The sequence below is a fragment of the Bufo bufo genome, chromosome 4 (assembly GCF_905171765.1).
Source record: "Bufo bufo chromosome 4, aBufBuf1.1, whole genome shotgun sequence".
Classification (NCBI taxonomy): Eukaryota; Metazoa; Chordata; class Amphibia; order Anura; family Bufonidae; genus Bufo; species Bufo bufo.
Window position 1 is genome coordinate 8,821,890 of NC_053392.1, and position 25,127 is coordinate 8,847,016.

Genomic DNA, 25,127 nt, shown 5'->3' on the forward strand with positions numbered 1-25,127 from the left:
CCAACTTTTTTGGAATCCGGTTTGTATGATTTATTTTTCCTGTTCTTAATCTGGGCTAGCATAAATCTAGTTGGTTTGTCTCCGTGGGCATAATGTTTATACTTTACATATAGATAGGCTATGGCTGAGCACAGATTAAGCGCAATTTTTAGTTATTTAGTTCTGTTAAGTCAGCTAAGTGCGTCTTAAGTAGAGATCTCTTATGCAGACACTCCAGTTTCGAGATCTTTTGCTGTAGTTCTGCAATTCCTTTTGCCTTTTCTTTATTCGAATGAATGGAGAGGAATATGAATTCACCTCTTATATGTGATTTATGAGCTTCCCAAAGTGTCTGCAGAGAGACCTCGTTATTGTCATTTATCTCCAAAAAACTGCTCTGTTTCTTTTATCCTTTGGACATTCTGGGGGGGGGGGGGGGGGGGGTTTAGCAGTAAATCATTTAGTCTCCAGCAACGGGGGCTTGGGGAGGAGGAAGATATTGTGTATACCAGTTCTATTGGGGAATAATCTGACAGGACTTGAGACAGTATGGACGAGGATTGGCAGTTTTGAATCTGGTTAGTAGGTAGGAATATGTAATCGATTCTTTGATAGGAATTATGCGGGGTAGAATAATGGGACAAGTCTTTGACCGAGGGATTCAATTCCCTCCAGGAGTCAGACAAGTTTAGGTATAGAAGTTGTTGTTTGAGTTTCGCTAGTGCTCTATAGCTAGTCAATGTTTTCCCACTGGATGTGTCGATTAATGGATTTAAGGAGATGTTTAAGTCACCTCCCATAATAAGTATGTGTCACGATCAGTGTGGGGGGGGGGGACAGTAACTTGGCCTGGAAACTAGGGAAGAAACAGGTCACCGCCTAGACAACCCTAATCCGGGCCCTGACTACCTATCAATATGAATAGACCTTGAAGGTAGGAATATTCATAAGCAGGATACCTAGGCTCTGATTTCCCTTTAAGGCCCTGAAATAAGTATAGGACCAGAGACAACCCATTCCTTCCCAGATGGACGAATGGAAGTCTCTGTCTCAGGTCCAGATACAACAACAAGGAATATAACAAATACATGCAAACGCGACACTTAACTTCTGTAGAGATGGAAGAACAGGAACACCAGAGAGGATCTCACACCAGCTCAGCCAAACCCAAATGAAGATATCAACCGCATAGTCAGAAGGGTGGGGTGAGACTATAAAGGGTAGAAATGATGACCACTGAGCAACAGCTGAGAAAAGGGAAGTGGTCATTAACCCTATCAACACTGAATCAAGAGAAATCAAGGGGGCTGTTAGATTCCTCCACGTTCAGCCAATCTCCTTGATCTCCTGACATCAGTCACCTGAGTGACCGTGACAGTACCACCCTTTCTACAGCTGAACTCCGGGCACCCAGGACCGACCTTATCAGGATGAGCTCTGTGAAAGGCCTTCACCAGACGATTCGCATTAACATCGGCCGCTGGAACCCACATCCTCTCCTCTGGTCCGTTTCCCTTTCCAGTGGACGAGATATTGGAGAGATCTACAGAGTCCACAATCCTGCTGATTTGAAATTCTAAATTACCATCCACCATGACAGGAGCGGGAGGCAAGGAGGACGGCTCAACGGGTTCAACACATTTCTTCAACAACGACTTATAAAATACATTATGAATTTTCAAAGCCTAAGGAAGTTCAAGGCGGAATGCTACAGGGTTAACAATGGCAGTGATCTTATATGGACCAATAAATCTTGGGACCAACTTCCAAGAAGGCATCTTAAGTTTAATGTTTCTTGTGGACAGCCACACAGTATCACCCACTCTCAGGTCCAGACCACTCATACGTCTCCTTTAAGCCACACGCTTATACCTGTTGCCCATCTTTTTCAGTTTATTTTGAATTTTCTGCCAAATCAAAGACAAAGAAGACGAAAATCGTTCTTCCTCAGGAATGCCAGACGTTTGAGAACCAGAAAATGTGCCAAACTGTGGATGGAATCCATATGCCCCAAAAACCAACGACTTATCAGTGAACTCCTGTCTACGGTTATTAATGGCAAACTCCGCTAACGACAAGAATGAAGTCCACTACTCCTGGTTCTCCGAAACAAAGCATCTCGAGTAAGTCTCCAGATTCTGATTGGTGCGCTCCGTCTGTCCGTTCGACTGAGGATGAAAAGCCGAAGAAAAGGACAATTGTACCCCCAGTCGAGTACAGAACGCTTTTCAGAATCTGGAAACAAACTGAGTCCCCTGTTCAGACACTACTTCAGAGGGAATGCTTCTTCATAGTTTCACAATGTTATCGACAAACACCTGTGCAAGAGTCTTGGCATTAGGTAGAGCAGGCAATGCTATAAAATGTGCCATTTAGCTAAAGAGATCAACTACCACCAGGATTACTGTTTTTCCCGAAGAATTCTGTAAATCCGTGATAAAATCCATGGACAAATGCGTCTAAGGTCTGGACGGGATGGGTAACGGAAAAAGAGATCCAGAAGGCCGAGTATGTGTCACCTTAGCACGAGCACAGGTACAACAGGCTGACACATATCCCTCCACACATATACGCAACCCCGGCCACCAAAATCTGCGCGAGATGAGATTGACAGTGGATCTACTCCCAGGGTGTCCAGCCAAGACAGTACAGTGATGTTCCTCAAATACCTTATGACGTAAGTCTGAAGGAACAAACAATTTCCCTAGAGGACAGGAGTCCGGAGCCTCCTCTTGGGCCTCCAACACCTTAGCCTCAAGATCAGGATATAGGGCAGATATGACTACCCCTTCAGACAAAATAGGACTAGGATCTTAAGAATCCCCCCCCCCCCCCGGAAAGATGCGCGACAAAGCATCTGCCTTAGGTGACAATGAAGTTAAATCTTGTGAAAAACAGTGACCATCTGGCCTGCCTTGAATTCAGTCGTTTAGCCGACTCAAGGTAAGCCAGATTTTTGTGATCAGTAATTACCATAATAGGATGAATTGCTCCTTCCAACCAATGGCGCCATTCTTCAAAAGCCAACTTAATGGTCAGCAATTCTCTATTACCCACGTCATAATTTCTTTCAGCAGTCGAGTGCACATGGGCACCATTTACTAGGTGAAGAACCTTGCGACAAAACTGCTCCCACCCCTACCTCGGATGCGTCAACCTCTACAATGAATGACTGAGACACGTCCAGTTGCACCAGCATAGGGGCTGAAGCAAAACATTCCTTCACAGCAGAAAAGGCTTGTAATGCCACCACATAGCAAACAGAGAAATCGACCCCCTTCCTAGTCATGTCTGTTAAAGTTTTAACCACAGTTGAATAGTTCAAGATGAATTTACGGTAGTAGTTGGTGAATCTCAAAAACCGCATAAGCGCTTTTAGATTTTCGGGTCAATCCCAGTCCAACACCGCACAGACTTTCTCAGGATCCATATGAAAACCTGAGGGTGAGAGCAGGTAACCCAGGAATTGCACTTTCTGAACAGCAAAAAACAATTTTTCCATCTTCGCATACAATTTATTCTATCTTAGGATCTGTAACACCTGTCTCACATGGTCCTTATGAGTCTCCATGTCTGGAGAATAAATTAGTATGTCATCCAGATATACAACAACAAATCTCCCCACCAGATGATGAAAGATGTCATTGATAAAGTGTTGAAAAACCATTGGAGCGTTGTTTAACCCAAATGGCATGACCAGGTTTTCAAAATGACCCTGCAGGGTATTAAATGCATTTTTCCGCTCATCCCCCTCCCTGATCCTTACCATATTATATTCCCCCCTCAAATCCAATTTAGAAAACTCCTTGGCACCGACAATCTGACTAAACAAATCCGGAATCAAAAGAAGGGGTAAGGATCACAGACGGAAATACGGTTGAGCTCACGGAAGTCCAGTCGTGGTCTAAGGCTACCATCTTTTTATTTTTACAAAGAACAACCCAGCAGCTACTAGGGATTTGGATGGTCTGATATGACCCTTCGCCAAGCTCTCAGTAATATACTCTCAGATAGCCTTTCTTTTGGGCTCCGAAAGATTATACAACCGAGATTTGGGCAGTTTAGCTCCAGGAATAAGATGAAAGGGACAATCATACTCCCGATTCAGGGGTAACTTCTGGTTACCACTCTCAGAAAACAAATCAGAAAATTCGGAAATGAACGAGGGTACAGTTTTAGTGGTGACCACAGAGAAAGACGCATTAAGACAGTTGTCCATGCAAAAATCACTCTAATCGAGAATCTGTCTCGCTTGCCAGTCGATGGTAGGGTTATGTTTGCTTAACCATAGTAAGCCTAAAACCATCAGAGCAGGCAGACCCTCCAACACATAACACGAGATAGATTCCTGATGGATATCACCCACTCTTAAATGGATGTCATTTACAATTGCAAAGACAGAAATTATTTTCTCTAGTGCACTAGTAGTCAACCCATGAATACGAACAAACTGTCTATCATTCAGGTTAACCGCAGCCCCACTGTCGATAAATACCTCGATTTCCACAGTTTTGGACTCTAGCGCCACCTCGGCAGACAGGAGAAATCGGGTACTACCAGTAAATGACAAAAGTAGGTTTTCTTGCTCCCCACCCACACCGCCAATAGTAATTTGGGGATTAAGCATTTTTATTTTTGTTTACACCTTGACGCTGAATGTACAGACAAATATTCACGAAATGTCCCTTCTTTCCACAACAAAAACAGACTCCCTTCATATGACTAGAGCTCTTACCAGCAGTCCCAGGAGTAGCTCCCCACAACTGCATAGGCTCCTCACAGGGCGTAACCACAGGTGTCTCTTTACCATAAGGAAGCCGCCACCTTATTGGACAGTACGTCCTGAGGATGAGGACCTTTAGATCTCCCCCTCAGGCGTCTATCCAGACGTACAGCAAGGGACATGGCTGCTTCCAATGACTCAGGTTTTTAATGAAGGGCCAATGCGTCCTGCAGCCTCTCAGATAGCCCCTGACAGAACTGACTACAGAGAGCAGGATCATTCCATATCCGTAGCCCATCTCCTAATTTCCGAGCAATAGATCTCCGCGGAGCGTTCTACCTGCCGTAAACCACATAACTTGGTCTCAGCCTGAGAGATCCGATCCGGGTCATCATAAATAAGACCCAAGGCTCTAAAATATTCATCTACCGACTGGAGGGGATGGTGATCCGGTCAGCAGAGAAAAAGCCCAAGACTGTGCATAAGTACAATTTACACGATTCCCTGAACCAAATGAAATTTTCACAACCCCCAGAAAATCTATCCAGGAGGGCAACCTTAGGTTCAGGGCAGGCCTGGTACCCACCATCGGAACCAGCCGCCTGTGGTCTTTGAATCCGGAAGTCTGTCGCGCGGAGGTCAGCTACCTCCAAAGACAGTCCCTTCAGCTGTTCTACCAGTACAGACATAGGATCCATAGCTGCACTGACCTGAACGAAATGGCGTTTTTTGTGGCGGTTGATAATGTCACGATCAATGTGGGGGAGAAACTCCACACTGAACACAGGAGGGAAGGGGAACAGTAACTGGGCCTGGAAACTAGGGAGGAAACAGGTCACCTCCTAGACAACCCTAATCCGGGCCCTGACTACCTATCAATATGAATAGACCTACAAGGTAAGAATATTCATAAGTAGGATACCTAGGCCCTGATTTCCCTATATGGCCCTGGAATTAGTATAGGACCAGAGACAACCCATTCCTCCCCAGACTGACGAATGGAAGTCTCTGTCTCAGGCCCAGATACAACAGGGAATATAACAAATACAAACAAACGCAACACTTAACTTCTGTAGAGATGGAAGAACAGGAACACCAGAGAGGATCTCACACCAGCTCAGCCAAACCCAAATGAAGCTATCAACCGCATAGTCAGAAGGGTGAGGTGAGACTATAAAGGGTAGAAATGATGACCACTGAGCAACAGCTGAGAAAAGGGAAGTGGTCACTAACCCTATCAACACTAAATCAAGAGAAATCAAGGAGGCTGTTAGATTTCTCCATGTTCAGCCAATCTCCTTGATCTCCTGACATCAGTCATCTGAGGGACCGTGACAGTATGCCTTCGGGAACAACGTTACAGTTTTTTCTTGGTAGAAATAAGCCATGAGACTTAGCCTTTGTTGGGGGCGTATATGTTCCCTATGGTTACTTTGAAGTTGCCTATCTTCCCTTTAATAAATATATTATGGCCGTCTGGGTCTGTACGCTTACCTGACAAAGAGAAGGCTATATGTTTACTTATTCCAATACTGACTTCCTTCGAGGCTTTGCTATCAGAGCCTGAGTTGAACCAAGTGGAAAAATATTTTTTGTTCATCGTAGGAATCTGTGTGTCTCTAAAATGTGTCTTTTGTAAAATACAGATGTCTGCTTTGTGTTTTTTGAGAAAATAAACCACCTGACCTCTTTTGGATGGAGAGTTTAGCCCACGCACGTTGTAGGTTATTATTCTAAGTCATGTCATTGAGGCGTTATAGTGAGTAGAAGGTTATGCATGTGGACTCCTTCATTGTCTAGGTCCTAAATAGAGGGAGGGGGAGGTGTGAGCAAGGATAGAAGGGGAGGGAGGGCGGGACGGAGCAGAGTATGACAAAAGGCAACAAGTTATTGCACAAATAACATTAAAGAAATACAAAAGTGGAACGTTCATCGTATAACTATAATAATGAACTCAAATAATAAACTGATAGGGGCGATCAGTTCGCCCTCAAGATATAGTAAAAGTTGAGGTCTCTGACACCTTAGTCGGAGAGACTCAACTATCCTAATAGTGTGGTGAAGTAGGCAAAGATGGAAGGAAAAGAACTAAAAGAAGCAGATAGAAAAGGTGTGAACTTAAAGTTGCTGCAAGAAGGCAGCAGAGTTCAGAGATAGAGAGTAGATAAAAATGTGTATAAAGGATGGAAACTGAAGGACCAACAGGTCCGGTCAGTCTCCCCCATTCATGTTTTAGTGAGGTGTAGTATTGGGCCATTGTAGGCCTATTAAAGGCATGTTTCAGATACTGTAAGGAATAGCAGAGATGGAAAAGGTTGTAATGCAGGTAGGGGTGATAAAGCCATAGAAGATATGGTGAAGAATGGGTCCGAATGCAGTGACAGGTGCCATAAAGTTGTAGCAGAGTGTACTCCGAAAATGAATAATATATAAGCTGTAACAACATTTATACCATAAATGTATTAATTCTAGTCTCTTAATAGTGGGATGAAGGGTTAAATGGGGGGATAGGGTTGATAGAAATATCTGGCCATTAAAAGGGGTATGGGGGGAGAAATTGGGAAGGGATAGGGAAGGGTGAGAGACAATTTACCACCAAGTTTGATGATTTAAAAATGGAATAAAGTCCCATCAAGCACTGGAGCGTTTCAAGTGTTGTCAGTGATAAGGTTCTTGAGCGTCAGTTTTCCTGCTTTTTTCTTGGATTTTGTGTTGCGATCATAGGGTACTTCTTCCCAGGGAGTAGGCAGCGTTTAATGGTGCAGATTGGCTAGGCCCGTTACTGTTGACCAGTCTGGGATCTAAAGGTCTGGAAGTTCCTGGCCGCGTAGACATCAGGAAGCTCAGATGTTGAACGGATTAGGATCCTCCTCCTCTCAAGAGAAACGGGAGCATTAGGTTTTTGGAAGTCACTGTTGTCTTTAGAAACAGCTTGGCCTATTTTCACCATGATAAAGTAGGTATTTCAGCAAAAATAGTTGGGTCTCATTAAAGTTATAGTAAAAGAATCACATCTGCAGTGGTGTAGTAGGTTATTTATAATAGCTGATTGTGAGTGCTGGAGCAAACACTTTTTAAAAATTGGGCCAGAGTCCCTTAATATAGATAGAGTGAGTCCCTTGTTGTACTTAATTGGTAGGTTGTAGAAATAGACCCTTTCGTTGGTCCAGAAAAATTTGAGCATATCTCTTAATGAGAACAGAGGGGGGATGGGGGGGAGAAGAGGGGTGCAGAGGCAGGGGAAGGGAGAGGTATGTGGTCTGGTACCTCTAGTGAGGAAAAGCACAACAGCCTTCTCAAATGCGGTGTCCAGCTAGTTGTGAGAATGGCACTAACGACCGATTTCTCTGCGCGACCACAACTTCCGGTCAGGTGCAACTCTGTTGTAGGCCGCAGCTGTGGCCTGGTATCAGGCGGGAGAACCCTTGTCTCACTGGAGAAGTTGCGGGAATGTTATTCAGTTAGCTCCGGTCCTGCAGAGTCCTGAAGGGGTGCCTGTGAAGCGCGGTAGTTTAGAGAAAGACTGGAGACCTTGGCGGGGAGGCCTCGGTCCACCAAGTTGCGAATTTCCTCCAGATGGAAAAATCTGAGGGTCGCGAAGGGTGTGTTGGGAGGCCCACTGGTTCTGTGAGTAATTCGGCAGGTTCTGGACTGTGTTAATCCGATGGCCAAGGATTAAGCTTTGAGAGCTGGAGAGCTCAGCGAGACGCGTCTTGGCAGATCAGCGGTAGGCCCCTCCCCCATGGTTTGTTAAATCTGTTACGATTATTTATATAAGCACTTATTGAGGAACCTATGTGGGATTTCTTTTATAAGATTATGACTGGTTTAAAGTCTAATGTCTAGTTGTTAAAAGTTCCTGGGTTTTAGGATGTTTCTTGATAAGACTTTTTTAGTCCGGACCTCTTGTTAGCCTAAGGTGCCTTCTACTTACTCCTGGATCTTCTTAGTATAGAATACTTTTTAAGCGCTGTCCCTCCTGGGGGGTGTTTTATTCCTCTGCTATTCGGTCTCTCTATGGTGCTGTCATAGGTGAAGGGAAAATGATAAGTACACTTACCGGTAATTTGATTTTCCCTCCCTGGCGCTTGTGGTTGATGACAATTGTTTCTGTCTTTGATAAAGAATAAAAAAAATGGAAGAAAGAATAAGTTATATGAATTGCATTTGTACGGCTCCTACTGATCTACTTTGGAATCAACATTGAAGGAGAAAGTGGGTGTTCCCTTTTTAATTGCTCTGAGGCTTCCTGTCGGTGGGGATGGATCCATTTCTCTCTATGGTGCTGTCTTGGGTTTTTGGAAAATCAAATTCCTGGTAATTATCATTTTTTATCCATTCCTTAGGTGATTACTGGTGTAATTTGTGTCATTATCTTGCATAAGCCAGTGTCTGGTCAACTTGAGGAACACCTTCTCCTGTAAATTCTTTTCACACACCTTAGAAACCATTGTTTCCTCCATGATCCCTAGGTGTCCGGGACCTGAGGCAGTAAAATAGCCTAAAATCATGACAACTCTCCACCATGCTTCACAGTTGGGATGGGTGTTGGTGTGCAGTATGCTTTATTCCTCCATAGTATAGTTAGTTGTGTTAGATAGAATACTCTGAATTCTTAGTGGAATGGACCCAACAAGGTGCTGTAACCTTTATTACTGATTCTGATTGATGACCTCACTCTGTCTGTTCCACTTCATCCTAAATAAGTCCCTAAAAATTAGATCTGGTTTGTAGCCATTAGGCTATACAGACCTTATGGCATGTTATCTTGTTCGAGGTGGAGGACTGGTCACCACTCCTGATGTGTTCCCTTAAAATAATGATTCTGAAGCATCTTTTTATAAAACTATGTTCCGTTTCTCTGTTATTGGACGAAAGGAATACTGCTCATGAAGAAATATAACGGCACCTGACGAGTTAGGAAACCCCAACATATATAGAGATTATTGTGTACGGGTGTTATTTATCGCAGTGGGACTTATGCCCACGACTTGTTGGGCATTGTACAATTGTCTTGGCAACTTCACCACCCGGTGTGCAAGAGTGTCTCTTCATGCCCAATGTCCGATCAGGTGGGACAGGAAGTTTGGAGGGACACTATAAAGTGATGCCCAAGTTGCATTGATGGGGTGAATAAATTGGTAGAGGACAGTCCTGGTTACCAGACAATGTTTTGATGCTTATCAGATTTTTGAGTTGTATCAGGTCCGGGCTTCTGTAATAAAAGTGATCACTAAGTGTAGAGCAGAGTCCTGGACACTATCATTGATACTTGTTATAGAATGGAGACTATAAAGGAAGGACATCTTCCTGCATTTCTGGATCTGGTTAAAAGAAAAGAAAACTATGGGAGACATTTATCAAACTGGTGTAAAGTAGAACTGGCTTAGTTGCCCAAAGCAACCAATCAAATTCCTCCTTTCATTTTCCAGTTTGATAAATGACCCCTATGTGTGTTTGTAGATTAATATGAATGTTATACATTTTTCTACTTTGTCTTTTCACAAATATCCACTTTTTATTATCACAGAAAATCTCAGTAGGAACTCTGAAGAAAACTTCATGTTATCACAGAATGATAAAGTAGAAGATGAAGATCTCATGCAGTGCTCGTCACGAGAAAACCTCATTACCAGAAATGTGCATCCTGGACTTCATAATACAGATCTGTCATATTATACAGCTAAGTGTGAGGAACCTTCTCCTGATCAATCACAAATTGGTGCCACAAGTACAGATCATAAAGAGGAAACAAGTTTTCAGTGCTGGGAATGTGGCAAACAGTTTTCATACCGCTCAGGTCTTCTTATGCACAGAAGAATTCACATAGAACCGAAGCTGTACTCCTGTTCAGAATGTGGGAAACGTTTCGCAGACAAACCAAGGCTTGTTGCCCATGAAAAAATTCACTCAAGTGAGAAGCCATATTCATGTTCGGAATGTGGGAAATGTTTTGCCAATCTATCAACTCTTGTTAGACATGAGATAACTCACACAGGAGAGAAGCCATATTCATGTTTAGAATGTGGGAAAAGTTATACAGATAAATCACAACTTGTTAACCATGAGAGACTTCACAAAGGAGAGAGGCCGTATTCATGTTTATTATGTGGGCAACGTTTTAGCTATAAATCACACCTTGATTATCATGAGAGCAGTCACACAGGAGAAAAGCCATACCCATGTTCTGAATGTGAGAAATGTTTTCCTAATAAAGCACGACTTGCTAAACATAAGAGAGTTCACACAGGAGAGAGGCCGTATTCATGTTCAGAATGTGGGAAATGCTTTGCAGTGAAATCAGGTCTTTCTGCACATCAGAGAATTCACACAGGAGAAAAGCCATACCCATGTCCTGAATGTGGAAAATGTTTTCATGTTAAATCAAAACTTGCTAGCCATAAGAGAGTTCATACAGGAGAAAAGCCGTATTCATGTTCAGAATGTGGGAAATGTTTCTCAGAAAAAGCACCTCTTGTTATACATCAGAGAATTCATACAGGTGAGAAGCCATATTCATGTTTAGAATGTGGGAAATGTTATGCAAATAAATCAAGTCTTGTTACCCACGAGAAAACTCACACAGGAGAGAAGCCATATTCATGTTTAGAATGTGGGAAAAGTTACACATATAAATCAGATCTTATTGTACATGAGAGAACTCACACTGGAGAGAGGCCGTATTCATGTTTAGAATGTGGGAAAAGTTACACATATAGATCACTACTTCTTAACCATGAGAGAGTTCACACAGGAGAGAGGCCGTATTCATGTTCATTATGTGGGAAACGTTTTAGATATAGATCAAATCTTAGTTATCACAAGAGAAGTCACACAGAAGAAAAGTAATACCCATGTTCTGAATATGAGAAATGTTTTCCTGTGTGAGAGTTAGGTTTTTAAATAAAATGTATAAACCATGTACTACTTATATTTGACCACTAGAGGGCAGCTAAAAAGCTATGTAAGGGTGTGTTCACATCACCGTTTTGATTTCCGTTATCAGACGGATCCGTTTTTTTACACAACGGAAACGTCTGACTAACAGAAAGCAACTAAAGCGACATTGTTCTTTTCCTTATCATCCACCATGACGGCTACCATAGAGAGATTGACCCTTGTCCTCTATAGGGGCAGGAACACAGAGTTTAAAAGGCCACCACCCACTCTCACCCTCAGTGTTTCCTGTCCCTATGGAGCACCTAACACAGAGCACCTCCGGTGGGAAGTATCGCTTTAAGAAGAAAATAGTTCGGTACCTGTATTGTGAGGTATCGTTCCTATCTCCCTCTGCCCTCCTGCGGTACATTCCAACACTGGGCAGAGGTGTAGCACTTGAGGGAACTCATCCCCGTTATCAGGGGCCTGCTTTCCCTCCTCGACCCGGGGTCTCCAATCCCTCCGTTGAGTAAGCGGCCCGCCATAAGCACGGCACGCCGGCATCCTTACCTGCCGCAGATCCAGCGCTGTGGCATATCCGGGTGGGGGTGGAGCTAGGCAGCAGTGGAGAGCGCCCGCGAGCGCATACGAATGATGTCAGACGCCGCTCGGCGCATGTAAGAGCGGCACATTCGAATGATTCTTGCCTCCACTGTGAGTCGTATTCAGTTCCAGGAGATGTCTGGTCCAGATACCCCAGCAAGCCACATGGAATCGGCGGACCCTCCTTCGGCCACTCCAACAGTGAGTTACCCTGTGGGAGATAAGAAACAAATTGTTTCTTTCTGTGTGCCTTATGCTTGTCTAATGCATAGTCGCTCCTCTCTTATAGGGGGCTAAAGCTAAGATCAAGGCCAGAAAGGCAAGATGTGCTACTTGTGCTAAAAGGCTACAGGAAGGCTATACTAAAAAACTCTGTCAGCCTTGTATTAATGATCTGGTAAAAGAGGCCGTCTATCCTCATGGAGGTTAAGTCCATGATACAGAGCGAAATTAAGTCCTCCTTGGCCTCGCTTAAGTCTGTTTCCTTACCTCCGCCCAAAAAACCCAGAATATCTATTCCATCCTCCTCTGAGGATGAGGACATGGACTTGGGTGCCTCCGACTCCAGACAGTTTGATCAAGACGTAAACTTGTCTGAGGGCGAAATTGTGGAGGATGCAAGGAAATTTTATTTTTCTTCTGAAGACATTGACGGTCTATTGGGAGCCGTACGGACGACTATGGGCGTCGAGGATGTCTAAAAACCCAAATCGGTTCAGGGCGAAATGTTTGGGGAACTTAGAACAAAGAAATCTAAAGTCTTTCCCGTAAATGAAAACATAAGGGACATGATCCTAGACGAATGGAGTAATCCTGAAAAGAGACTGGCGGTCTCTAGAGAATTTAAACAAAGATTGTTGTTTGACCCAGCCGAAACAAAAATCTTTAATGAGACACCAAAAATCGCCGTTCAGGTCACAATGGTGGTAAAAAAGTCTACCCTCCCATTTGAGGACTCTTTACAATTATCTGACCCTATGGAGAGGAAAGCTGATTCTCTGCTACGAAAATGCTGGAAGACTTCCATGCTGGATATTAAGACCAACATAGCTGCGACATCAGTCGCCAGAACTATGTATATCTGGCTTAATGAGCTTGAGAATCACTTAAAAAACAAGACTCCCAGGGAAGAAATCCTAGGTTCCATCCCCCTTCTTAGATCCGCCACGGCCTTTTTAGCTGACGCCTCTGCGGAATCTGTCAGATTCGCCGCGAAGGATGCAGCTCTATCAAACGCTGCGAGAAGGGTGTTATGGGTTAAGTCCTGGGGGGGCGACGGAGCATCAAAAGCCAAACTGTGCTCCATTGCCTTCTCTGGAGAGTACGTGTTCGGGCCTGTTCTCGACACAATCTTAGAAAAGGCAGCGGACACAAAAAAGGGGTTCCAAGAAGAGAAAAAGAAAAAACCTTTTCGTCCCTACTCTTCCCAGTCAAAATCCTATAGAGGAAAAGGGAAGACGGGACGATGGAGTTATCCAAAAGGAGGCAAAGGCAGGGGTTTCCTCCTCAATCCCCAAAATAAACAGTCCGATAAGCAGTGACGCCAGCGTCGAGGGAAGATTGAGGAATTTTTTATCGCCATGGCAGAAGGTGACCCAAAATCCCTGGGCCCTAAATATAATCCAAAGCGGATACTGCATAGAATTTTCCTCAAAACCCCCAAAAAGATTTCAGGTGACACCCCACAGCCCAAGCGTGTTACAAAAGATCTGGCAGGGAGTCTCAGACTTAAAAATTTCAGGCATCATAACAGAGGTCCCCAAGCCAGAAAGGGGGAGGGGGTTTTACTCAAGACTATTCCTGGTCCAAAAACTCGACGGATCCTCTCGTACCATCATAAATCTCAAAGAATTAAACAAGCACATAACCTACCGAAAATTCAATATGGAGTCGATTGCGTCCATAATTCCCCTAATCAAAAAGGGCATACATGACTTCCATCGACCTCAAGGACGCATACTATCATGTCCCCATACATCAAAAATCGCAAACCTACCTCAGGTTCACGCTAAAAGATAAGAAAGGCATAATAAATAATTTTCAATTCACAGCGTTGCCCTTCGGCATTTCTTCTGCCCCAAGGGTTTTTACGAAAATTATAATAGAAATGATAGCATACTTCAGACTAAAGGGTCTAAAAAATTTTCCTTATTAAGACGACTTCCTCATTGTAGGAGAGTCTTCGCTGATAACATCCAGTCTGACCGACTATGTCATACAACAACTGGGCTGGCTAATAAACACGAAAAAGTCTTGTTTAATACCAGACATGAAAATAAAATTTCTGGGAGTATTGCTAGACTCAGGTTCCCAGTCATCATCCCTCCCACTAGAAAAGCTAGAGGCTTTCAGGGTAAGGATACAAAAATTCCAGGCTCAGAAAAATTGCTCGATAAGAGAAGCAATGAGCATACTGGGGTCAATGACATCATGCATTACGACCGTAGCTTTGGCCCAAACACACTCCAAAACGACACAAACCTGGATACTGCGGAATTGGGACGGAGAGCAGTCCTCCTTAGACGGAAAACTTTCAATTCCTCACCATGTAAAACTAGACCTAAATTGGTGGAAGGAAAGAAAGAACCTATTAAATTGCGTAACCTGGGAGACAGTCCCATAAGTCCAAATCATAACGGATGCAAGCGGCCAGGGATGGGGTGCGAAAGTGGACGCCTCAAACTGGCAAGGCAAATGGTCAGACGAAGTAAAAACCAGATCGTCAAATTACAAAGAGTTGAGAGCCGTGTGTGAAACCATAAAGGTATCTCACAACTTACTACTCAAAAAACATCTGAAAGTATTTTCAGACAATACAATAACGGTAGCCTACCTAAAACACCAGGGGGGAACGAGATCTCCAGGTCTAAAGAAGCTTGCAGAAGAAAATGTTCTTTCCATTACAGCCGTCCATTTGAAAGGCTCAGAAAATATAGAAGACGACTACCTCAGCAGGAAGACTCTAGACCTCGGGGAGTGGTCTCTGTGCCAGGAAACTTTTCTGAAGATCTGCAAGAAATGGGGAACCCCCAAAATAGACCTGTTTACGTCAAAACAAAATGCAAAAGTAAATAGTTTCTGCTCTCTAAATCCCAGAGACCATCCTTGGGCAATGAACGCTTTCTCCGCCAAGTGGACTTGGGATCTAGCGTACGCTTTTCCTCCCTGGGCTCTAATACCCAGAGTCTTGCAAAAAATATCAAGGGATCCCGTAACAGTAATACTGGTAGTCCCATATTGGCCCAAGAGAAGCTGGTTCTCCATCCTAAAGGAGCTGGCCATGGAGGATCCATGGGAAATTCCATCCCAAGTGAACCTTTTATCTCAAAATCCAATCATACATCAGAACCCCATCCTGTTCAGACTATCGGCATGGATCCTGAGGGCGAAATGTTAAAAAGCAAGGGCCTTTCAGAAAAGGTTATCAATACTTTGAAATCTAGCCGTAAAAAAGTCACCACGGCTATTTATCTTATATGGAAGAAATACTGCTCCTGGCTAGGGGATGCCTCTCCCAATAAATCTCCCCCTTGCATTCCGAAAATTTTAGATTTTCTCCTAAGGGGCCTGGACATGGGACTTAAACCGAGTACATTAAAAGTACAAATTTCCGCATTGGGAGCTTTCTATGACTCTGACCTAGCCAGCCACCTATGGATTAGGAGGCTCATACGAGTGGTTTCCAGATTAAGACCGTCCCTTACCCAGAGGGTATCACAATGGAACTTAAATGTAGTATTGAGAGGTCTGACGAAGCCCCCATTCACGCCTTTGTCAGACATCTCTATCAAACACCTGTCATACAAGATGGCATTTTAATCACCATTACATCGGCTAGACGCTTAGGGGAAATCCAGGCCCTATCCTGCCGAGAACCCTACCTTTCGGTATTTCCAGACAGAATAGTACTTAAATTAGATCCGGGTTTCCTTCCCAAGGTGGTGTCAAACTTCCACAGAGACCAGGAAATCATTCTGCTATCCTTTCCTACAGACGTTCTTAGCCCAGATGAGACACAATTCCATCTCCTCGACGTAAGAGCGGCCACTATCCTGTATCTGACAGTCACCAAAGATTTTAGGAAAGATGATAACCTCCTAGTTCAGTTTGTAGGGCAGAACAAAGGGAAAAAAGTTTCCAAGGCCTCTATCGGGCGCTGGATAGCCCAACCAACATTAGAGCCCATTCCACCAGGGCAATGGCATCCTCTTGGGCAGAGAAGGCTGGCGTCTCCCTAGATACCATCTGCAAAGCTGCAACCTGGTTAAGTATAAACACGTTCATAAAACACTATCGTGTTAATGTTTCAGCTGGTGCAGACTTGTCCTTTGGTCAAAAAATTAGCCAAGCTGCTATTACCACCCCTACCAAGTAATCTGGTAGTTCTCTATGGTAGCCGTCATGCTGGATGATAAGGAAAACCGTAATTAGACTTACCGGTAATTTTGTTTCCTTGAATCCACCATGACGGCTCGGATATTCCCACCCTGTATATATTTAAGATCTGAGTATGACGGAATACTCAGGTTCTTTGCTCGCTCAAAAAAAAATAAATTATAATATATATATATAATGGATAGATTTATTTATTTTATAGACACTTAGGTTGCACCCACTTTGGTAATTTGTAAACACTGAGGGTGAGAGTGGGTGGTGGCCTTTTAAACTCTCTGTGTTCCTGCCCCTATAGAGGACAAGGGTCAATCTCTCTATGGTAGCCGTCATGGTGGATTCAAGGAAACAAAATTACCGTTAAGTCAAATTAAGTTTTTTTTTTTTTTTTTTAACAGATCCGTTTGGGATTTGTGTTTTAATAACGGATCCGTTCGTTTCCGCTACACTTCGTGATTCATTTCCGCTAAAGTTTTATCATAATCTCCTATGATTTGTAATTGGTGTTGGTTTTGTAGTGGCCCAGGTATATAATATCCTGCATTCACCTTAGGATTTGTGAGCTGTGTGATAGATGTGTGTTTTATTGTCTAAAGCCATGTTGCCAGCTCACCTTCTGTTCGTTGAATTATGGGATTCTGCGGCGCCGATGGAGTCGAAGACGTCGTCCCATGCATATTCATATTTTAGAATGTGGGAAATGGTTTGCTGTTAAAGTAAGTCTTTCTACACATCAGAAAACTGGGAAATGTGTTCCTACCAAATCACAACTTTAGTCGTATCAGAGTTTACACAGGAGAAAAGCCGTAATCATGTTCAGAATGTGGGAAATGTTTCTTTAAAAGGGCACATTGGGTTATACATGAGAAAAATCACAAAGGAGAGGGTTATTTATGTCCAGAATGTGGGAAATATTGTTCAAGTAAATCTAATCTTGCTGGAAATATCTGAGTTCACACAGGAGAGAAACCATATTCATGTTCAGAATTTAAAATTTCTACAGCTAGTCATATGTATCATCAGAAAAGTTACTGTAGAGAAGCCAATTTGATGTTCTTCATATTGAAAATGTTTTATCCAGAAATCAAATTTCAAAAAATTCACACCGAGAACATATTGTATTCTTATATGGAATTTGGGAAATGTAATAAAAGCAAGAAATATGTTTAACCCATATTGACAGTATGTGAACTTTTTTTTTATTTTTTTAAAGGGAACCTGTCACCATTAAAGTGCAGTGAAGTCACAGGCGCCATGTTATAGAGCAGGAAAAGCTGAGCAGATTGATTTGTAACTTTATGGGAAAGATTCAGTAAACCTTTTATTTCATTCATATACATTCCTATCAGTGATTGACAGCCTTCCCTCCATGACTGTGCATATGGAGATAGCTGTCAATCACTGATAGGACCGCCTCCTGGACTTCAAAGCCCAGAATAAGCAGGAATATGTGTAAATTACAAGTTTTACTGAATCTTTACAACAAAACTAGATATCAGTCAGTTCAGCTCGCCCTGCTCTGTAGCTTGACACCTTCAGCTAAAACACCAAGTTCAACTTTACAGGTTCCCTTTAACGTGTTGACATATCAATAGTATTTCTTAAGGCTAGTTTCACACTAGTGTTCAGAGATCTGGCAAGGATCAACCTGCCAAATTTCTCTGGAACCGGCATTGCCGGACGCTGCCTGAATGCCAGTCAGTTCCTTTAACCATAATGTGGATCAGTGGAGATCCAGCCCCAACCCGGAAAATATGAAGAGAATTGAAACAACTGCGCAGTGGTATTTGTCCGGCAGATTCTGGGCATATTTGCCAGCTTGTGGTTGGACCTCCGCTGGTCCCCATTATAGTTAATGAGGACCAGCGGGCATTCAGGCATTGTGTCCGGAAACGCCGGATCTAGAGAGCTCCTGTAGGCTGTTCCCTGCCAAAACAGCCTGACGGGTCTCTGAACTCTGGTGTGAAATTAGCCTTATTCAAGTAGTAATTAAAGGTAATAGAATTAAAGGGGTTCTCTGGGATTTTAATATTGATGACCTATCCTCAGGATAGGTCATCAGATCAGCAGTGGTCCGACACCCCCACTGATCAGCTGGTTGAAGAGAAGGCCACGTTCCTGCTTGTTGTCGATTTCTCAGCGGTGATCAGTGTAATTACAGGAAGCCGTCTCATTCACTTCTATGGACTGCTCGTTCCTATACACTTGAATATTACAGAGTCATCCATTGAAGTGAATGGGTCGGCTTTTTGTAATTACACTGATCACTGCTGCAAAGTCAACGGTGAGCAGGTAAACAATGAAGGGAAGGCTGCGCTCGCACAGAGCCTGGACTTCTCTTCAACCAGCTGATTGTCGGGGGTGCCAGATGTTGGACTATCAATCTGATATTGATGACCTTTCCTGAGGATAGTTTGCAGAGAATAATTAATTGTCTGGATTGTGATGGAGAAGCATAAAGGTTGGTAGTGGGATATGCCATTCCCTTCTCCAATCCAGTACATCACTTCCCCCAACCCGGCAATCTCAGGTGTGTCTGCTGGCATCATTACTGGGGAATAATCGAGGCCTCAGTGTCAAGCATGGTGGTCTGATCCCCTGATATGCTGAAGGCATAGGTGACAGAGTCTCTGTATAGTTAGCGCCCAGACGGGCAGGTGTTTATTTAAGGTTGTGTTTTAAATGTTTTTGTACATTAGTGTGCTCTGGCTTCACCCAAGTGGCGGTTAATTTGGACGCCCTATATTGTGTTGTGCTGAATAAAAGCTGGTTGGACTTTTAACAGCCAGTAGTTATGAATAGTGCCCAGATGTTTAGGAAAAATCATGAAAAAGCATCTGTCCATTAGGTTTTTAGTGCCCTAGTGCGGTAGATCCGAGACTTGCACTAGAGAATGGAAAAAATGTAATTATTATTGTGGTTAACCCCCTCAAGACTGGGCGATTTTTATTCCTTTTTTTTTTTTTTTTTTCATTTTTTACTCCCAGCCTTCCCAAAGCCATAACTTTTTATCCATTCAGATAGTTGCATAAAGGCTTGTTTTCTTGCAGTACAAGTTTTATTTTCTAATGGCACCATTGCATACAATGTAGTGGGAAGCAGGAAAAAAAATTCCAAATAGGGTGGAATTATATATTTTTTAAAATCCACCTATTTTACAGGTTTTGTTTTTGCAGCGTTCCCTACGCGGTAAAACTGACCTGTTCTCTTCATTCTCCAGGTCCGTCCGATTACAACAATATCATATATGTATAGTTTTTATTTCTTTATAAATAAAAAAAAATAATTGGGATTTTTTTTTTCTTTGCATGTTCATATTCTGACCCACATAACTTTTTTTTATTTCTATCTGTATGGAGCTGTGTGAGGTCTCATTTTTGATGTGCACTTTTAACCCCTGAAGTATGAGAGTCTGTCACTGCCGACAGCACCACAAGTAGGCAAACCCACGACTAATCTTAGTGTTGTTCCAGAGGACGACAAAACCCACCCTATGAGGTGGTCGCCAACTGCCATATATTATATACTGTATTATATCACATACCGCCTGAGAACCAGAATAAATCCCTGGATCAGCCTCCCTTCTCTGGAAATCTAGTGTCCGTAACATGCAAATGTGTTTATATTCAACAGACATCAAGGTCCCTTGAATCTCCCATCACCACCCATGGCAGAATCAAGAGATTTGCATTTTTTTTGTAATATAATCTTTATTAGAGTTTTTTTACATTGTTAATACAACATAAGTGAAAACAAGTACAATAGGTGTTTCTTTGGCTTCTTCTCAGTACAGATTATATATTATATATGCAGAGGGAATCACGAACCTGACCTTCTGACAGCTAGTGAATACAGCCAGGATTTAAATGTAGCCCTCATTAAGGCTGAGTATTCAGCCCAGCACAAATGACCAAACATAACAACATTTAAACCCCCCCGCCCGCCCCTTTCAGTGCTCTCTGTTTGACACGATCGCATTCCCATCCATTATATAATCCACTTGCAGTCTTCCCAGAGTGTTTGCGATTTTCCCCCTTAGGTACCATTCAGAAGTTATGAAGGGCTTCATCGACTCCTTTAATTCAGCATTTGAGAACACCGCATTGACAAAGACCTCCCACCCTTGTTTTGTTCTGCCTCAACTCTCTCCATATTGAAGTATATTTTAATGTGGTGGAAAACATCTGTTGGGGCTGTAACCAGTCTCTAAAGAGGCATCTTTGCCACTAGAAGTAAAATGTGGAGTATTGGGGGCATCTTTCTTCCCTCAGGATGAACATGGAATAGGATAAGTTTGATGGGCTAGGGCAGGGATGGCCAACCTGAGGCTCTCCAGATGTTGCAAAACTACAACTCCCAGCATGCCCAGACTGCCAACAGCTATCAGCCTACAGCAGGGCATGGTGGGAATTGTAGTTTTACAACAGCTGGAGAGCCTCAGGTTGGCCATGCCTGGGCTAGGGGAATTGATAGCCCCAGATGGCGTTGGATTTGGTACTGGATCAGCCTCCAAAATTTTACCTATTTCAGGCAAGACCACACCCTATGACATAGATCAGAGCCTTCGAGATGGCATTTTGGGCAATTAGCCAATCTGGTCTGGGATGGCGTTTGGGAAGTAAACTGCAAGCCGTGTATGGCTTAATGGATCATTCTGAAATGAGAGTCGCTGCTATGTCGGATAGGGAGATCTACCAGGTAACGTCAATCTGTCCATAGAATTATAAAAAGTAATGTTAAAGTCTCCCCCTAACAGTACTAATGAATCAGAACCCCTAAAGACCTTGCTGAGTACTTTATTCAGAAAATGGATGTGAGAGGTGTTTGGTGCATACAAATTGCAGAGTGTAATTGGTTGACCAGAGAGGCTACCCCTCAAGATAATGTAGCCCCTCTGAGGGTCTGGTACTGAAGATTCTATCTTGATGGGACAATGGGCTGATATTAGTATCGCCACTTCGGCCTTCGGACGGGAATGGGTAGCTGAGTGTGCAGTAGGGTGTTGGTGAGCCGCAAGCAAAAGCAAAAGTCTCCTCTTTGCATTGGAGTTCAGTCCCTTAACATTCAGGGTTACACACTGCACCATATTGGAATGGAGAAGGATAGCATAAAGGAGAAATACAGCTCACCAATAGATGCAAAATAATGTCCCATCTCCCCACCATCTGATCACCCAACTGGGTGAGTTCCTGTCTGTTATGGAGGTCAGAGCCCGGAAGGGCAGTGTTCTAAGGGTACATATAGGCTAAAGAGATAAATGGAAACAAAAGGGGGGGTAGACAGCACAGAACAAGACAAGAAACAGACATAAAACTAACAGAGGCAATATAATTCCCAGGGATATGCATCCCTGTTAGAGGCAACAAGTAGAGCCTCCGTTGGGGTCACGGTGTCAGAAGATGCCAAAAAAGGCTACAGGAAGAGCAGGAAAAAAACAAGAAAACCTATAGGGGCTGGCTTGTACTCAGCCTAGCCCACACTAATAATATAAAGACATGAAAGGTAACAATGGGATAACTGGCTAATTAGCAAGAAAAACAAAACAATAGTAGACAAGGCGCTCGTAATAGCTGCCAAATAGGATTCATGGGAGAGTGGTAGCGCCAGAGCAGAATACTTCTCCCTGTACAGATTGTAGAAGAGTTTAATCAGGTGGACGGTGCCCAGGAGATGAGATGAGATCCGTGGGGATGAAGATGATCCTGTACTCGGTCCCGTGCCACCTGGGTCCACACCCGGGGCAGTGGTGGCATAGGGGGATCAACCTCCCAGTCTGACATAGCAGGAACAGGGACTGCAAGGTTTCACAGAAGGGTTGTAGATTAGAAAAAGAATGGAGAGTCACCAGTTTGCCCTGGTGGTGTGCTGATAGGGCAAATGGAAAGCCCCAGCTGTAGGCAATATGGCGGTAACGTAGCAATGTCAGGAGAGGCTGAAGGTGTCTTCATTTTTATAAAGTGATCCATGAAGGGTCAGGGAAGAGCTGCACTGAACCTCCATCAAACTCAAAATTGCATAAGGTTCGGGCTTTTGCCATGATGGCTTCCTTGAGTATATAGTCGTGAACACAACATATTATGTCCCTGGGGCGGGCGATGGTACCCCTAGACTTAAGGGCCCTATGGGGTCTGTTCAGCTTAATTTTATGCGTAGGCGGTTCCCCAAGGATCATGTTGAAGATGGCCTCCAGGGTGACAAAAAGGTTTTCATCTCCCATTGCCTCCAGAAGGCCTCGGGCTCCTCTATATGACGGCCCATATTCCTGAGAACCATGATTTGAGATATGACCGAATGGAGGGCAGAAACGTATTGTCTAGTGTCGTCGTGGGCATTTTCCAATGAGTCCACCCGGTCTACAATGTGTTTAATATCAGAGCGGGCAGCAGCAATTTCAGCCCTGCAGGCTCCTTTAACTTCAGATACAAGCATCCAAAAGTCCACTTTGGTAGGGAATTGGCTTAGGTATGCTTCCCTAATTGTGGAGGATCAGACACGGCCGGGTGGTAGACATGGCAGCCAAAGGAGGGGGGCTCGGTGAACTAGTCCAGGTGTCTGCAGGGAGAGGGAGACTGCAGCCATCCTCTGCCAAAATGGCAGGTATACTCTCTGGGTTGTCTGAGTGACTAATGATCTACCGAGGTGGCTGGATGGGATCATGTGAGGATGAAAGGAGGATGGGGCCCACCCCGGCGTGCTGCTGTTTCCCGCTGGGTTTCTGAGCTGAACTCTCCTGCTGCCAGAGAGAGCTGTGTGTTGGCGGTGGGGGATTGAGGCCTGGGGTCTGCAGGAGCGGTGTCCGTCAGAGGAGAGAGAGAATCTCTCCCTGCAGGTGGAATACCCTGAATGCCCGTTGTGCTCTGTGTTGGGTTCGCAGGAGGGAACAATTGCGAGGGGCCACAGGCTGAGAGGAGCGCCTCGCTGGAACGGCAGGCCTTGGGGTCCGTGTCCAACACTCCTCAAGGGTCCTGGATGGTGAGATAGATTGCGGGGGAGAAGAGGGTCTGCGGGAGGTGGTTTTCTTCCCCATAGAGCTAGGAGGATCTAAGTCGCTGGCCAGTTTGCTGTGGTGCAGGCAGGAGCTGCGCAATCAAGCAGCCATTGCAGATGGCATCCGGACACACCCAGCCCCCCCCCCCCCAACCTCACTTTTGAATTTGTCTGTAGAGCCTCTCCCCAAAGGCTGTGACTAATGCTTTATCATTCCAGGCCAGTTCCAGGGCCAGGCTTTGGAACTGGATCACATATTGGCCAACAGTACGGGAGCCTTGGCAGAGACAAAGTAGAGCGGAGGACGCAGAAGCACTCGCAGATTATTTAATTTTTTTTCGAAATGAGTCCATAAAAAGCTGGAGGGTTACTAGTGGTAGCACCATTCCTCTTCCATATGGGATTTACCAGTGCCAGGGCCTCTCCACCCAAATGAGAAATAATAAAGGCTACTTTGGCAGCAATAACTCAAAGTACTTAGTACATAGATTTAAAAAACTACGGCAAGATCACCATCCTAACATAGAGGAGGCAATATGAGACCGCTTTCTCTGCAAGAGATGGCTGGCAGAGTAAGGACTCTTTCACACGAGCGGATGCCGTGCGGGTAATCTGCTGCATGAAAGAGTCCCAAGCCCCGTTCCGGACAGCAGAGACACGGAGCAGTAACATGATTGATAATGCTCCGTGCCTCTCTGTGATCTTTTTACTACAAAATCACAGTGAGATAAAGTTGTCACTGTGATTTTGTAGTAAAAAGGTCACAGAGAGGCACAGAGCATTATCAGTCATGTTAATGCTCTGTGTCTCTGCTGTCCGGAACGGGGCTTGACACTCTTTCACGCGGTGGATTCCATGCATGCGATCCGCTCGTGTGAAAGAGCCCCAAGAGCTGCTGGTTGCTGCGATACCTGTGCGGTTACAGTCAGAGAATTCAGACCGGCTGAGACATGTTGCAGATAGGATATTATTAGCTTCTGACTTTTACTTTGTTCACTTTCAAGGCCCACAGCAAGTATGGCATACCAGCAAAGCCCTTATAAGCCTCCTGGTTGGGAGTAAAATTATGAACTGACCTATATTGTTGGATGTCCTAAAGGAGATATGGGGCAAAAACAAAGCCCTATAAGGCTCCTGGTTGGGAGTAAGAAGATGGGCTAAACTATATAGTCTGATTGGCCTACATGAGGAATGGCACACCAGCAAAACCCTATAAATACTTGCTGCTGATCTGGAAGTCTCATTGAGTCCCTGTAGCGTTGGCGGTTGTTTGCTGGGGTCCTTTGTGCAGTAGTTCTGCCGGTGTGGACCCTAGGAGGTCTGAAGAGTCCAAGGGGCTCTTTAGATCTCTTGCAGCAGATCCATGGGTACCTCCTGAAGGATGGATGCCACAGTAAGGTTCCATCATGGTTGCCAGATTGCGAGGAAAATTGCAGATTTTGGCATCTGAAGTACTTCTAATAGATGCAACAGAAAACAGAGGGGCCTCCAGCAGATCTTGGATCTAAACATTTGTTTTGCAATATAATCTGCACCAAAGGAATCAGTGGTGGTTCAGTAGGCA

The 25,127-nt window shown here is 44.1% G+C and overlaps 3 protein-coding genes across 4 annotated transcripts in view; 2 read left to right on the forward strand and 1 right to left on the reverse strand.

Moving 5' to 3' along the window:
- LOC120998353 (zinc finger protein 501-like) overlaps positions 1 to 17,744 on the forward strand; it is a 75,843-nt gene extending 58,099 nt beyond the window's left edge. The window contains exons 2-3 of one of the 2 annotated variants that reach the window (XM_040429019.1): positions 10,233 to 11,204; positions 16,975 to 17,744. In XM_040429019.1, coding sequence (XP_040284953.1) covers positions 10,233 to 11,204; positions 16,975 to 17,069 — 1,067 coding nt within the window. In that variant the 3' untranslated portion in view covers positions 17,070 to 17,744. Of the gene's footprint in view, positions 1 to 10,232; positions 12,537 to 16,974 lie in introns of those variants that run through there. The other variant, XM_040429018.1, reaches the window with a different exon arrangement.
- LOC120998324 (aspartic and glutamic acid-rich protein-like) overlaps positions 1 to 25,127 on the forward strand; it is a 2,513,920-nt gene that overhangs the window by 2,247,194 nt on the left and 241,599 nt on the right. The gene's annotated exons all lie outside the window — the stretch shown is intronic.
- Positions 1 to 25,127, reverse strand: part of LOC120998305 (gastrula zinc finger protein XlCGF26.1-like) — a 4,064,644-nt gene that overhangs the window by 1,340,231 nt on the left and 2,699,286 nt on the right. The gene's annotated exons all lie outside the window — the stretch shown is intronic.